Below are 14,536 nucleotides of genomic sequence, written 5' to 3' on the forward strand. Positions count from 1 at the left end.
CCTATTATCTGAAAAATAAATATCAGCTGTTTTATGTTTACTATAAAAACCTGAATACCGACTAACAGAAAACATGTTAATGTCTCATGACATTGAGCAATGACTTCACCCACTATGATCCCATTGACTGACCTACTGTGGAAAGTCATGATCAAAGTGTATTTTTCATCCTTTTCAGATGTAAAAGTCTCCAAAACCCATACAGCTCCTGGCAACAGCTGAACAATGGCACACAAGAGAACCTCAGTCTGCATCCAGACCAGAACCCTGGCAATGGTATAAAGCAAGGAAATAAAGGACTGTCTACAAGGCTTTCTACAACAACTTTCCTAAAATCATTCATCAAACATTTTGGGGGGAAATGTTCCAATTCCTGTTTTTAATGTTCTGCATAGTCATGCTTTCAGAAACAAAACACAGGACACATAAAACTCTGCCTCTTAGGAGTCTCTGTTTTAGCATACAATAGGTTATTTCAGAAACAATGCTTGTTGAAATGTATGTATTTTATTGGTATAGTGGCATGTTATGGGTATGAATGGATTGGATATCTTGCCATTTAAGTTAATTGTCTTCTCTGCAGGCACCATGGTGTAGTCGTGTCCATCCTCTCATTTGTTCCTCCAAGCAAAACCAGAAGCCAAGAGAAGATTGTGAGGAGGAGGACCAGGGAACACCTGAAGAATGGGCGCAACGGCAGCCAGTGAAGCCAGCCACAGACAGTGAAGACCGCGCTGTGAAAGAGAACGGGAATCTAGGGAGGCTCAAACGAAGCAAGAGCCATTCAAGTCAGATTGAGGACAGCAAGGCCCCAGCCAGTAAGAGAGAAGAAAGCGGGGCCCTGGCCTGGCCAATAAGAGAGAGGACATTAAGGCCCTGGCCAATAAGAGAGAAAAAAGCAAGGGGTCAGTGGGGTCACAGAAGTCTGGGGTCACAGACCTGCCCTCGTCTGCCCCTCAGCACAAAATGCACCAGAAAAAGACCAGAAATTTTCAGGAGACCCCACAGAACAACCATCAGGAGTCCAATAACAGAGCCAAAGTCCCTGGTAAGTATCATTTTACTGATGTGTGTGTGTGTGTGTGTGTGTGTGTGTGTGTGTGTGTGTGTGTGTGTGTGTGTGTGTGTGTGTGTGTGTGTGTGTGTGTGTGTGTGTGTGTGTGTGTGTGTGTGTGTGTGTGTGTGTGTGTGTGTGTGTGTGTGTGTGTGTGTGTGTGTGTGTGTGTGTGTGTGTGTGTGTGGTTCCAGTTAGGCAGAAGAGTCTGGCATCATGCTACTCTACTATGAAGTTAATATTGCAGATGACCTGTCGTTAATCTTTAAAGGAGCTATTTTCATTTATATGTACTTTGTGAGATTGAAAAAGAGTTGGAACGAGTTTTGCTTTCTAAAGATTCTTTGCAGGATGAGGAAGCTCTGAGTAAGCAGAAAAAGAAAAAGGATCTGGGTTCAAATGGGGAAAGCAGATATGGGGAAAGACTGAAGGACTTCTATTAAGAATGTGTGGAAATGAGCACTGGGTTGGACCTGAGCCCAAACAAACAGAACGGGTTCAACAGTGAGTGAAGAAACCATGGCTCAGTACGTGCCAGGATACCCCCAGAAAACTATAACTGATTTACATAATACACATATTAATGCCAGAATATATATCTTATATCAATGGCTTTCTGAATTAAGATTGATTTCAAGTGTGTTTTACAACAGGATTTAAATATTCAACCACGTTTCCCTTCCATCCAACTAACCAGTGGATAGATGATTGTGCTTTTGTGTGATCCCGAAAATGCAACTAAAATAAAATAGTTGCTGATTGGTTCGGAAGAGGTATAGAAAAACAATTAAAAACTAGGTAGTTTGTGCCCCTGATGCTAAATATACCGCAGCCCCTCAGGCCTTATTGTGTAATTAGAAGCTGCCCTTTGGAAGGAACTCCCCGATTGCACAACACACCATAATGACATGAAGCTGAATACAGTACAGTGTGTCAAAGGGCATTCTGGGACTGTTACTGTGGTGTCAACAGACGCATAGCTCATCATCACCCTCAGATGATAAAGGAGTGTTTGGTTCAGCGGCGTCCATCATATGTTTACCTGATATAACCAGTTGAAAAATTCCACACTGTCTAGCAATATGACCTGCTGGATGTGGAGTATGGACCATTGCCAGACCATAGCATTACTGTGTCCCTCTGACCAGACCTAGTTTCAAACACTATATGAAATCTTTACTTTACTTGGGTTTGACTGAACCAATAGAATAGTCGCAAAACTTCATACCCCGCTCATCTAGCACTGCCACAGTCCAAGTCCGAGCCCTGTCCAAGACATACCATCGCAGCCCCAACCCTGTCCAAGACATACCATCGCAGCCCCAACCCTGTCCAAGACATACCATCGCAGCCCCAACCCTGTCCAAGACATACCATCGCAGCCCCAACCCTGTCCAAGACATACCATCGCAGCCCCAACCCTGTCCAAGACATACCATCGCAGCCCCAACCCTGTCCAAGACATACCATCGCAGCCCCAACCCTGTCCAAGACATACCATCGCAGCCCCAACCCTGTCCAAGATATACCTCACTTATCCCCACAGACAAACAGAAAATACCTTGATGTACTTCCAAAATCTGTTTAATATTGATCAAATGTGACTGACGTGCCAACATGAATCTCTAGATTTACTCTAGTCTGTGTCAAGATGAGGAAGTGACTCCTGTCTTGATTCTGAAAAGTCACTATGAAAAATGCAACGTTTCCATCAGTTTTACATAATCTTAGCCAATTCATATAGATTGTAATTTCTCAGTAGGAAGAGAGCTATTTCAGAATATGTACACTGTAAAAAATGTAAAAACTTAAAAAATAATTGATGACATTCTCTCAGTCATAAAAAAATATGTGGTGTAAAGTACTTTAGTAGTACTTTAAAGTATATTTACTTAAGTCATTTTTGGGGTATCTGTACTTGACTTCACTATTTATATTTTTGACAACTTTTACTTTTACTACACTACATTTCTAAAGAAAATAATGTACCAAAAGTACTCGTTACATTTTGAATGCTGAGCAAGACAGGAAAATGGTCCAATTCACCTACTTATCAAGAGAACATTTGGACATCCCTACTGCCTCTGATCTTATGACTCACTAAACACAAATGCTTCATTTGTAAATTATGTCTGAGTGTTGGAGTGGTGCTCCTGGCTATCCGTAAAATTAAACAAACATAAAAATGGTGCCATCTGGTTTACTTAATATAAGGACTTCGAAATGATTTTTACTTTTCATTTTGATACTTAAGTATATTTAAAACCAAATACCTTTAGACTTTAACTCAAGTAGTATTATACTGGGTGACTTTCACTTTTACTTGAGTCATTTTCTATTAAGGTATCTTTACATTTACAAGTATGATAATTGGGTACTTTGTCCACCCCTGTAACAAATAAACCTCTCTGACTGATCAAACTGCAATATGTCTGACAAGTCAAACAGCTTAGACAACTTTTATCTAAACAAAAGAGTAATCTCTCAATCTCTCTTCTTACATTGTCTGTTTCTAGCTGGACACCATGACAACCTGCTTATTCTCTCATAAAAAACAACCTGAAACATTTGTCTAAATCAATCAGGGGTATAAAACTCAAAGGCCATTTGTCAGATTGTGTTTTATTATTATTTCCTTTCAATTCATGTTCAATTAAGACCTAGTCAAGCATGTGAGGGGAGTTCCTAATTAATCAGTAACCTTAATTCATCAATCAGGTACAATGGAGGAGCGAAAACCCACAGACACACTCCCCTCCGGGAATTGAGTTTGACACTCCTGGTCTAAATATGAAAGTTTGACTACTTCTCTCTGTTGGCTCTGCATAGTTGTATGTCATGATGCACGTGCTGAACACGTCTGATAAGGTGGAACAGTTGGTGCTGAAGAACACAGGCCTGACGGAGGCCAGAGGTCCCACTCCTCATCCACCTCGAACCCCGTGGGGTCCACATCCTCTTGGACCTGCTGGGGGCTAAACCCCAGGACAAAATAGTGCTGTTGGTGACATACACCAGGCCTTTGTTGTTAAGTTCCAGCTAAAATCTCTTATTCTTAAATCTTTAGTGTCCTGGATGGAAAATCCTTGTATCTCTCTTTTATACACAAATTTAAAGCAGTGATCCCCATCCAAGTTCTGGGAAAGTTTATGACCCTAGGACTAATCAAAGTCATTCAAAACACATTGTGAATTAAGTTTACTTTTTGAAAGCCAATGATCTGGACAAGTGTAGGCTCCATATCTCCTAAGAAGATCTGCTGGACCTGCTTTGGGCCAAGCCCTATGTCACGCCTTGGTCTTAGTATTTTGTGTTTTCTTTATTTATTTGGTCAGGCCAGGGTGTGACATGGGTTATTGTGGTGTGTTTTTGTCTTAGGGGTTTTGTGGGGTGCCTATGTAGTCTATGGCTGCCTGAGGCGGTTCTCAATCAGAGTCAGGTGATTATCATTGTCTCTGATTGGGAACCATATTTAGGCAGCCATATTCTGTGAGTGTTTCGTGGGTGAATGTTCCTGTCTTTGTGTTTGCACCAGATAGGGCTGTTTCGGTTTTCGTTATTTCATTTAGTTATTTTTGTAGTTTCTGTATGTATAGTTTTCCTTCATTAAAATATCATGAATCATCATCACGCTGCATTTTGGTCCGATCCTTGTTCTACCTCTTCATCAGAGGAGGAGATAGAAGAGAGCCGTTACACCCTAGGGCATCACTGTCACAAAGCCTTTTCAAGAGAGCGAGAGTTGCACCCCTTCTGAAAAAACCTACACTCGATCCCTCCGATGTCAACAACTACAGACCAGTATCCCTTCTTTCTTTTCTCTCCAAAACTCTTGAACGTGCCGTCCTTGGCCAGCTCTCCCGCTATCTCTCTCAGAATGACCTTCTTGATCCAAATCAGTCAGGTTTCAAGACTAGTCATTCAACTGAGACTGCTCTTCTCTGTATCACGGAGGCGCTCCGCACCGCTAAAGCTAACTCTCTCTCCTCTGCTCTCATCCTTCTAGACCTATCGGCTGCCTTCGATACTGTGAACCATCAGATCCTCCTCTCCACCCTCTCCGAGTTGGGCATCTCCGGCGCGGCCCACGCTTGGATTGCGTCCTACCTGACAGGTCACTCCTACCAGGTGGCATGGCGAGAATCTGTCTCCTCACCACGCGCTCTCACCACTGGTGTCCCCCAGGGCTCTGTTCTAGGCCCTCTCCTATTCTCGCTATACACCAAGTCACTTGGCTCTGTCATAACCTCACATGGTCTCTCCTATCATTGCTATGCAGACGACACACAATTAATCTTCTCCTTTCCCCCTTCTGATGACCAGGTGGCGAATCGCATCTCTGCATGTCTGGCAGACATATCAGTGTGGATGACGGTTCACCACCTCAAGCTGAACCTCGGCAAGACGGAGCTGCTCTTCCTCCCGGGGAAGGACTGTCCGTTCCATGATCTCGCCATCACGGTTGACAACTCCATTGTGTCCTCCTCCCAGAGCGCTAAGAACCTTGGCGTGATCCTGGACAACACCCTGTCGTTCTCAACTAACATCAAGGCGGTGGCCCGTTCCTGTAGGTTCATGCTCTACAACATCCGCAGAGTACGACCCTGCCTCACACAGGAAGCGGCGCAGGTCCTAATCCAGGCACTTGTCATCTCCCGTCTGGATTACTGCAACTCGCTGTTGGCTGGGCTCCCTGCCTGTGCCATTAAACCCCTACAACTCATCCAGAATGACGCAGCCCGTCTGGTGTTCAACCTTCCCAAGTTCTCTCACGTCACCCCGCTCCTCCGCTCTCTCCACTGGCTTCCAGTTGAAGCTCGCATCCGCTACAAGACCATGGTGCTTGCCTACGGAGCTGTGAGGGGAACAGCACCTCAGTACCTCCAGGCTCTGATCAGGCCCTACACCCAAACAAGGGCACTGCGTTCATCCACCTCTGGCCTGCTCGCCTCCCTACCACTGAGGAAGTACAGTTCCCACTCAGCCCAGTCAAAACTGTTTGCTGCTCTGGCCCCCCAATGGTGGAACAAACTCCCTCACGACGCCAGGACAGCGGAGTCAATCACCACCTTCCGGAGACACCTGAAACCCCACCTCTTTAAGGAATACCTAAAATAGAATAAAGTAATCCTTCTCACCCCCCCCCCCTTTAAGATTTAGATGCACTATTGTAAAGTGACTGTTCCACTGGATGTCATAAGGTGAATGCACCAATTTGTAAGTCACTCTGGATAAGAGCGTCTGCTAAATGACTTAAATGTAATGTAAATGCCTTTAATGTTTAGTTCTGGTTAAAATGTCAGAGCTTTAGCTACCATTGCTTCACTTATGGATGTACACTGGAGGCTCTTCAGAGGAAGAAGGGGAGGATCATCCTCAGTGAATTTCATAAAAATCCAAGTAGTGAAACATTAAAAAGGTTATCCTTTTTAGATAAACTATACTAAATATATTCATGTCACCAAATAATTGATTAAAACACACTGTTTTGCAATGAAGGTCTACAGTAGCCTGGTGCTACTCTGTAGGGTAGCACCATGGAGTAGCTGGAGGACAGCTAGCTTCCATCCTCCTCTGGGTACATTGACTTCAATACAAAACCTAAGAGGCTCATGGTTCTCATGCCCTTCCATAGACTTACACAGGGATTATGACAACTTCCGGAGGACAACCAACCATCAGACCTCTTGCAGCTTAAACTGGCATGTTGTCCAACCAATCAAAGGATCAGAGAATTAATCTAGTACTGAAACCATAAGCTACAGCTAGCTAACACTGTGTTGCATAAAATGTGAGAGAAAGACAATAGTTGAACAGTATTTAATAAATTAATTTCTTCCAAAATTAAGGGAAAGAGAGAGAGAGAGATACATGGTTATATTTAAAAAACAATCTCATTTTCACTTAGCTAGCAAATGCAGCTAGCTAGTTTAGCCTACTCAAACACCCTGCTCAACTGAGAGGGATGCTATGTTAGCTGTGGCTGTGGCTATCCAACACTGGAACTCTTCCAAGTCAACGTTAGCTTTTGGTTTAGTAATTGTCTGCCACCGGGGCCCACCGGTGTAACTGCTAAACTGCTTATGCATCTAGCTAGTTTAGCCTTCTCAAACACCCGGCTCAAACAGAGAGGAATGCTATTTTAACTATAAATTACATCATAGAGGCACTGCTCTGTTGGACATCGTTCCACTGAGACATCTGACCCCATATTTTTATACATATTACGGAAATGTAACTTCTGAAATCATGAACAAGGAAAGGGTAGATTCCATAAAGCACAAGATATGCTATGTAAAGGACAAAATAATATGGATTTGTATGATTATTCCTACACAAGATCACGTGTCTAGCTACACAAGACTCGACTACTCTTCACTGTTAATAAATTACTTCTCACAGCTCTGTCAAATCATCTCGTTGTGAGTTCAGTGTAATTTGGAGGTCAGTGGAAGAAAACTGAAGAAAAAAAGGCTCTTGGCCAACACACACGGAGGTCCTTCCCCTGATTTAAATATCTTTGTAGAGCTCAGGGACATGGCCATTCCGCCCAGCAGGCAGGAGGGGTGTTTTGATTTTGCTAGGCTACTTTATGGTCTGGATGAGTCTTCAGAGAAAAAGCCCCATAAAGTAAGTCTTTCTTCCCTCCACCTGCGGTGAGGCCAGGACGTTTACCTTGTGTTATTTTCTCCCCACCCTGACTTAAGCACAAACGCTGCCCTCAGGAACACACTTATCCCTCCTTGTTGAGTTTAGTATTCCCCTGGAATATTTTGTTGGCAGGAATTTCCATCTCTTGGTAACCATAGTGATGCAAACATTAACAAGTGGTAGTAATAACTACTACTATACTATTAAACAGTGCTTCCTATTAAAATTGAATGTTTAAACATTATTATATATTCGATTTTAAAAAAATACAGAAGTAAAGAAAAGCTTATAATAAATAAAATAGACGTGTTGTATACCAAACATTAGTCATACAAATAACCATAGGATATTAAATGCGCCATGTATAACTTATAACATGTAACTTTTGGCATGTTATTATTGTGCTCATTGCAGGCAGAGATGGTAGGGGGACTCACCTCATAAAGGCATCATATTTTGTCATGTAGAGTAAGACAATGTCAAGGATCTTCAACTAGTAGCTATAAACCACCTGAATATTTATATTCATTAGATTTTTTCTTGAAGGTTGGGAGATTTTTAGTAATTAATAGTTATAACAAGAACATTTTCAAACACAGAGCACTTGGGAAACATAATTTAGGCATGGCCAACACTCATGGAGAGCTAGCAGGATTTTCTTCCAGCCCTATTTTAAAGAGATAGTTCACCCCCAAATTACAAAATACAAAATGTTTGTGTCCTTACCTTGAAAGTAGTCTATGGACAAGGAGACTGCAATCTGCAAATCATTGCCATCAACCATTAATATTAAAATGTCCTGTACAGAGACTTGTTGTAGTGGTAACAATTGCAGCACGTGTTGCATACAACTTTCCACCTGAGAGCCTTGATCAATCACTGCTTCCAAGCTTCCCACTGTTTCTAGCATTTGTCTGTATCCCTATCTATTTTAATTATTGTCTGAATAAAGGGTCAAACCACCCCCAAAATATATGTTCCAAAAAATATTTGCATACTTTACATTTAATACCCCCAAAATCTCAGAGCAACAAAGTCTCAAATTTTCAGTGATTATTTAATATTCAAAGCATTTTAAATACACCTGACCTGTGGTTTACCCATTTAGGGGTTGTTTCAGGGGGCAATGAAATTCACATAGAAAATCTCACTCCAAACTTTCTTCAAAAGTTGGCAGCCCTGTACTTACATCTCCTGTCATGCCTATTCAACCTCTGAATGGCACACATACACAATCCATGTCTCAATTGTCTCAACGCTTAACAATTCATCTCCTCTCCTTCATCCTTCATCTACACTGATTAGCGAGAGAGAGAGAGAGAGAGAGAGAGAGAGAGAGAGAGAGAGAGAGAGAGAGAGAGAGAGAGAGAGAGAGAGAGAGAGAGAGAGAGAGAGAGAGAGAGAGAGAGAGAGGGAGATAGAGAGAGAGAAATAGAGAGAGAGAAGGAAGGAGATAGAGAGAGAGAGAGATATAGAGAGAGAGAGAAGGAGAGGAGAGAGAGAGAGAGAGAGAGAGAGAGAGAGAGAGAGAGAGAGAGAGAGAGAGAGAGAGAGAGAGAGAGAGAGAGAGAGAGATATAGAGAGAGAGAGAATATAGATAGAGATATATAGAGAGAGAGAGATATAGAGATAGATATATATATATATATATATATATATATATATATATATATATATATATATATAGAGAGAGAGAGAGAGAGAAGGAGGGAGAGAGATATAGAGAGAGATATATATATAGAGAGAGAGAGAAGGAGGGAGAGAGAGAGAGAGAGAGAGAGAGAGAGAGAGAGAGAGAGAGAGAGAGAGAGAGAGAGAGAGAGAGAGAGAGAGAGAGAGAGAGATAGAGAGAGAGATATATATATATATATAGAGAGAGAGAGAGAGAGAGAGACGAGGGTAGGGAGATCTTCAAAGATGCAGAATGTTTGACTTCAATAGGAAATGCACAGGTGGACTGAAGGTGGGCTCATTTAAAACATACAAAGTCACCATTCTGTCAGAGTCAAATGAAAGGGTGGATACTGGGACCATAAAGGCACTGTAATGCTGAGATTTAGCCACAAAATAAGCTGCTGGCACAGATACCTTTTCTTTACGGAAAAAATACACAATGCTTTCATTCTATGTGACTCAAGCCTTAAAGGGAAAAACTCACTTATGTGTGGGAGGGGCACATTTAAAAAAAAAACTTATGACGAAAATGATTTATTTTATAGACTTATATTTACATGGTATTTACCTCAAAATTACACTTTAAAATGGTCATTACTAAATAATGACCAAATAACTACTACTTTTAGGGGATCTTTGAGAGTAATTGACACAAGGTAAATATAAACTTACTAAACTTTCTTCGCAGGGCACAAACTGTTTGCTGTTTAATGTCTACTTTGAACCGTTTACTGTCTTTTGTAATACTTTACCTTCTATCCTCATTTTTATCTGAAATGTACAAGAAAACAAGCCTTTTTCAAATCAAAAAGGATGACTAACAACTAAACCAAACAATGTCATAACTTATACAATACTTCCATTCAGAATCATAGGAAAACAAGGTATGAGAGAGAGCGAAAGGGAGAACGAGATAGCGTTTTGGCACAGGTATTGAGCATGGCATTGTTTCTTTGGACCAACTGACATTCTGAGAATCACTGTAAATGAACTGTCTTCTTCTGATGAAAGCTTGTCGTCGTGGTGATTACCTCCAGGGTCAGGACTGCTGCCAATAGTTGCTGTGCTGACACCAATCCCTCCATTCCTCCAAGCTCCTGAAACCAATTTCAACATCCTTCCTCTCTGAGCCTCTCTGTGGGCTGACAGACGGATGGATTAGACTGATTGACTGGTGCACCTGAAGATTAAAGAGCCTAGCTGAGAATTTCAGCCATATGAGACAGTTAGGTGTAAATCATTTTCGATTGTGTGTTGTCTTGGTTATGTTGTCACGTCATACTCTTTCAGTCGTGACACATTGTACATCTTGTATCTTCATTGGGATATTTCATTTCAGTTATGTAGAACTCTTCATATATTGGATCTCTTTGATTGAAAAAAAGATCAGTCTCTTGTTAATTCGTGAACCATTTCCATAGTGACATTTCAGGGGCCTAGTAAAATACATTTGTGCTCTAACCTGCAAAGCTTACTGTTTTTACCTTAATCGTCAAATTCCTTCCAAACTCCAGGTACAGTTGATTGAATAATGGTTAAGAGAAAGTGGTGCCCTATTACGACTGAATAAAATGACTGTCTCGCTCCAATGCATTAACGTGGTTTTGTTATTGTTAAATCAGCCTGGCCAACAAGGAGCAGGACTATAATCCACTGATTTAAAGATAAGAACATCAGACTTCTCTGTTACAGCTGGACCCAGATCAGTGACCCCCATTGTCTCCACGCCAATGTTATCTAAATCAGCCCTGAAACGAATACTGTAGTGTTACAAGGTTCTTTCAACTGCTCTCTCTCTTCCTGCTGAAAACTGTAATGTTACAAGGTTCTCAGGGTCCGACAATAGAACTTCCATCTTCAAACCATTTACACATATGCTACCCCCCAAACATGTGGTTTTCAGACACGTGTGAACAAATCATATGTTTCAAAGGAAACATGTATTTAATTTTTACGAGTCAGACACATGGTTTTCAGACACGTGACAAAAAATGTCACGTCGGAAAAACAGACATGACATGTGGAGGATTCTTACATGTGAAACTGCAAAGTTGATTTTCACATGTGACTGTTTTTATATAATAATAATAATAATAATATATGCCATTTAGCAGACGCTTTTATCCAAAGCGACTTACAGTCATGTGTGCATACATTCTACGTATGGGTGGTCCCGGGGATTGAACCCACTTCCCTGGCGTTACAAGCGCCATGCTCTACCAACTGAGCTACAGTTTTTCACATGGGAACTTGCAATTCCACATGTGACAGTGAGATTTTCACATGGAGTTTTCTTACATGTGAAATTGCAAATGTGATTTTCACATGTGCTGTAAACCGCAAATTTTGACATGAGATGAAAACACGCTTTTCTTTCCACATGTGAAAAGGTGGTGTTATCATTTGAACTCAACATTTGTAACGGGTCCTATGTGTAGCTGGAGTAGAGAGTCAGGCGCAGGACAGCAGATATGAGTAATCACCAAATGTACTCCAAATGTCAAATATACAAAGTAACAAATACACGCACACCATGACAGACCGAAAATACAATAAAAAATCACTTACAAAAAAACATGGGGGAACAGAGCGTTAAATAATGAACAAGTAATTGTGGGATTGAAATCAGGTGTGTAAAACAAAGACAAAACAAATGGAAAATGAAAAGTGGATCAGCGGTGGCGAGACGGCCGGTGACGTCGACCGCCATCCGAACAAGGAGAGGGACCGACTTCGGCGGAAGTCAAACCATATTTTCACGTGTATTAAATGTTGAGTTAACATGATAACACCACCTTAATACATGTGAAAATGTGTTTTCACACTTAAAAATTTAATCTCAACGTGTATTCTTTTAAGGGTGGGAAGTAAAGTTTTATTTTTAATTGCTTGTTACTGTACAATGACGATACTGTATATGAAGGTACTGTATATGAAATACAATATTTGGACCTGATTAAAGGTATGTGATACAGAATTTGGACTTTCATATACACGTGAAGTAAAACAGAAAGAACATACACATTTTTCGTCTGTGTAGGTATCTTTCTGGCACAAGCAAAACATGGATTCCTTTTCATAAACAGTGACGGCTCAACATAGGGTACCATCAAGTGATTCACCATTTATTTTAGTTTGAAATGGCAGGTTGAGTGAGTCACTGACTCAATATTTAGCTTCAGTTTTTGGACACATAAAGGTTGTCTGTGCTCTGACTAAAACACTGACGTCCCAGTCAGTCAGTCTCACTCACACACTCTGGTCTCTTTCTCTGTACCTCTTTGTCTGTGGATCCTCCTGACCTGTCATGCTTACATCTGAGCTGCCGCGTGAAAACTCCCTAGTCACACCTCTTTTGTCAATGTGTGGATGTCTGTCTGGGCAGCAGGTGAGAGTTTCTGCCCATAGTGAAATACACATTACTGTACAGTAGGCTATCAGTAGTGAAACACAGACATGTCAGCAAACTGATTGAGACCGGTTTCAGAATGCTTTATTCCAGTCATTATAATATTCTCTTAAAGTAATGCTACAGAGGTTTTGTATAATTTCAGCCAGTAGTTTTGAAAGCAGAACTGGTGAGCCAAAACGTGAAAAATGTTGTACAACGTCATCCATAAAGTATTATAATGGCGCAGGAGGGGATGGCTGCCGTTTTCTGGCCTCCTAATCAACTGTGATATGTTGTTCATTTTTTTTTGCATTGTTTGTAACTTATTTTGTACATAATGTTGCTGCTACCATCTCTTTTGACTGAACTTCTGGACATCAGAACAGTGACTACTCACCTCGAACTGGACAAAGATTTTTTCTTTAACGAGTCTGATGCGAATGATATACTACTTTCTAGGGAACGGGCCGAAAGCCCCATCATTTGCGTGAAGAAAAATGGAGAAAGAAAAGCATGCCAAATGACCTCCTTTACTCCACACACAGAGACCCATACAAAGCTCTCCCTTCGCCCTCCATTTGGCAAATCTGACCATAATTCTATCATCCTGATTCCTGCTTACAAGCTAAAACTAAAGCAGGAAATACCAGTGCTCAGCTGAAACGGATGCTATGCTACAGGACTGTTTTGCAATCACAGACTGGAATATGTTCCGGGATTCATCCAATGGCATTGAGGAGTATACCACCTCAGTCATCGGCTTCATCAATATGTGCATCAACGACGCCATCCCAACAGTGACCGTACGTACATATCCCTAACAGGAGCCATGGATTACAGGCCAAATCTGCATCGAGCTAAAGGCTAGAACTGCTGCTTTCAAGGAGTGGGACACTAGGAACGGGACACTACGGATGCTTATAAGAAATCCTGCTATGCCCTCAGATGAATAATCAAACATGCAAAGTGTCAATACAGGATTAAGATTGAATCCTACCACACCGGTTCTGACGCTCGTCAGATGTGGCAGGGCTTGAAAACTATTACGGACTACAAATGGAAACCCAGCCACAAGCTGCCCAGTGACGCGAGCCTACCAGATGAGCTAAATGCCTTTTATGCTCACTCTGAGGCAAGCAATGCTGAAGCATGCATGAGAGCATCAGCTGTTCCGGACGACTGTGTGATAACGCTCTTGGTAGCCAATTCGTGGCATCAAGGAAAGCCCAAAAAATTGTCAAAGACTCCAGTCACCCAAGTCAAAGACTGTTCTCTCCGCTACCACATGGCAAGCGGTACCGGAGCCCCCCCCCCATTTGTTTTTACACTGCTGCTCCTCGCTCTATGCATAGTCACTTTTCCTTACCTACATGCACAAATTACCTTGACTAACCTGTACCCCATGTATATAGTTGTTTTAATGCATTGCTCTTTATTATTTTTTTACTTTAATTTATTTGATAAATATTTTCTTAACTCTTTCATTAACTGTATTATTGTTGGTTAAGGGCTTGTAAGTAAGCATTTCATGGTAAGGTTGTATTCAGCACATGTGACAAACTAAGTTTGATTTGATTTGAAACTGTATATGGCATCTTGCAAAAAAATGATATATGTCCTGCACTTTGTTCAACGTGTTATGAATTTGTAAGTGCTGTTCAATCTCTTTAACCTGTGAACTGTAAACTCTGAGATGCTATCAAACACTCAATTAAAGACAGACATAATAATGGGACTGTCCAGTGGCCTACTGTGGGTTATTTCAC

General features: G+C 41.4%; 1 protein-coding gene across 1 annotated transcript in view; it reads left to right on the forward strand.

Annotated features, from left to right (window-relative positions):
• Window positions 1–225: 225 nt before the first annotated feature.
• Window positions 226–14,536, forward strand: part of LOC124034948 (collagen alpha-1(XXVII) chain B-like) — a 132,544-nt gene continuing 118,233 nt past the window's right edge. The window contains exons 1-2 of the mRNA XM_046348341.1: window positions 226–276; window positions 629–1,048. Of these exons, the coding sequence (XP_046204297.1) occupies window positions 226–276; window positions 629–1,048 (471 nt within the window). The remainder of the gene's footprint in view (window positions 277–628; window positions 1,049–14,536) is intronic.

The sequence above is a fragment of the Oncorhynchus gorbuscha genome, linkage group LG05, assembly GCF_021184085.1.
Source record: "Oncorhynchus gorbuscha isolate QuinsamMale2020 ecotype Even-year linkage group LG05, OgorEven_v1.0, whole genome shotgun sequence".
Lineage (NCBI taxonomy): Eukaryota > Metazoa > Chordata > Actinopteri > Salmoniformes > Salmonidae > Oncorhynchus > Oncorhynchus gorbuscha.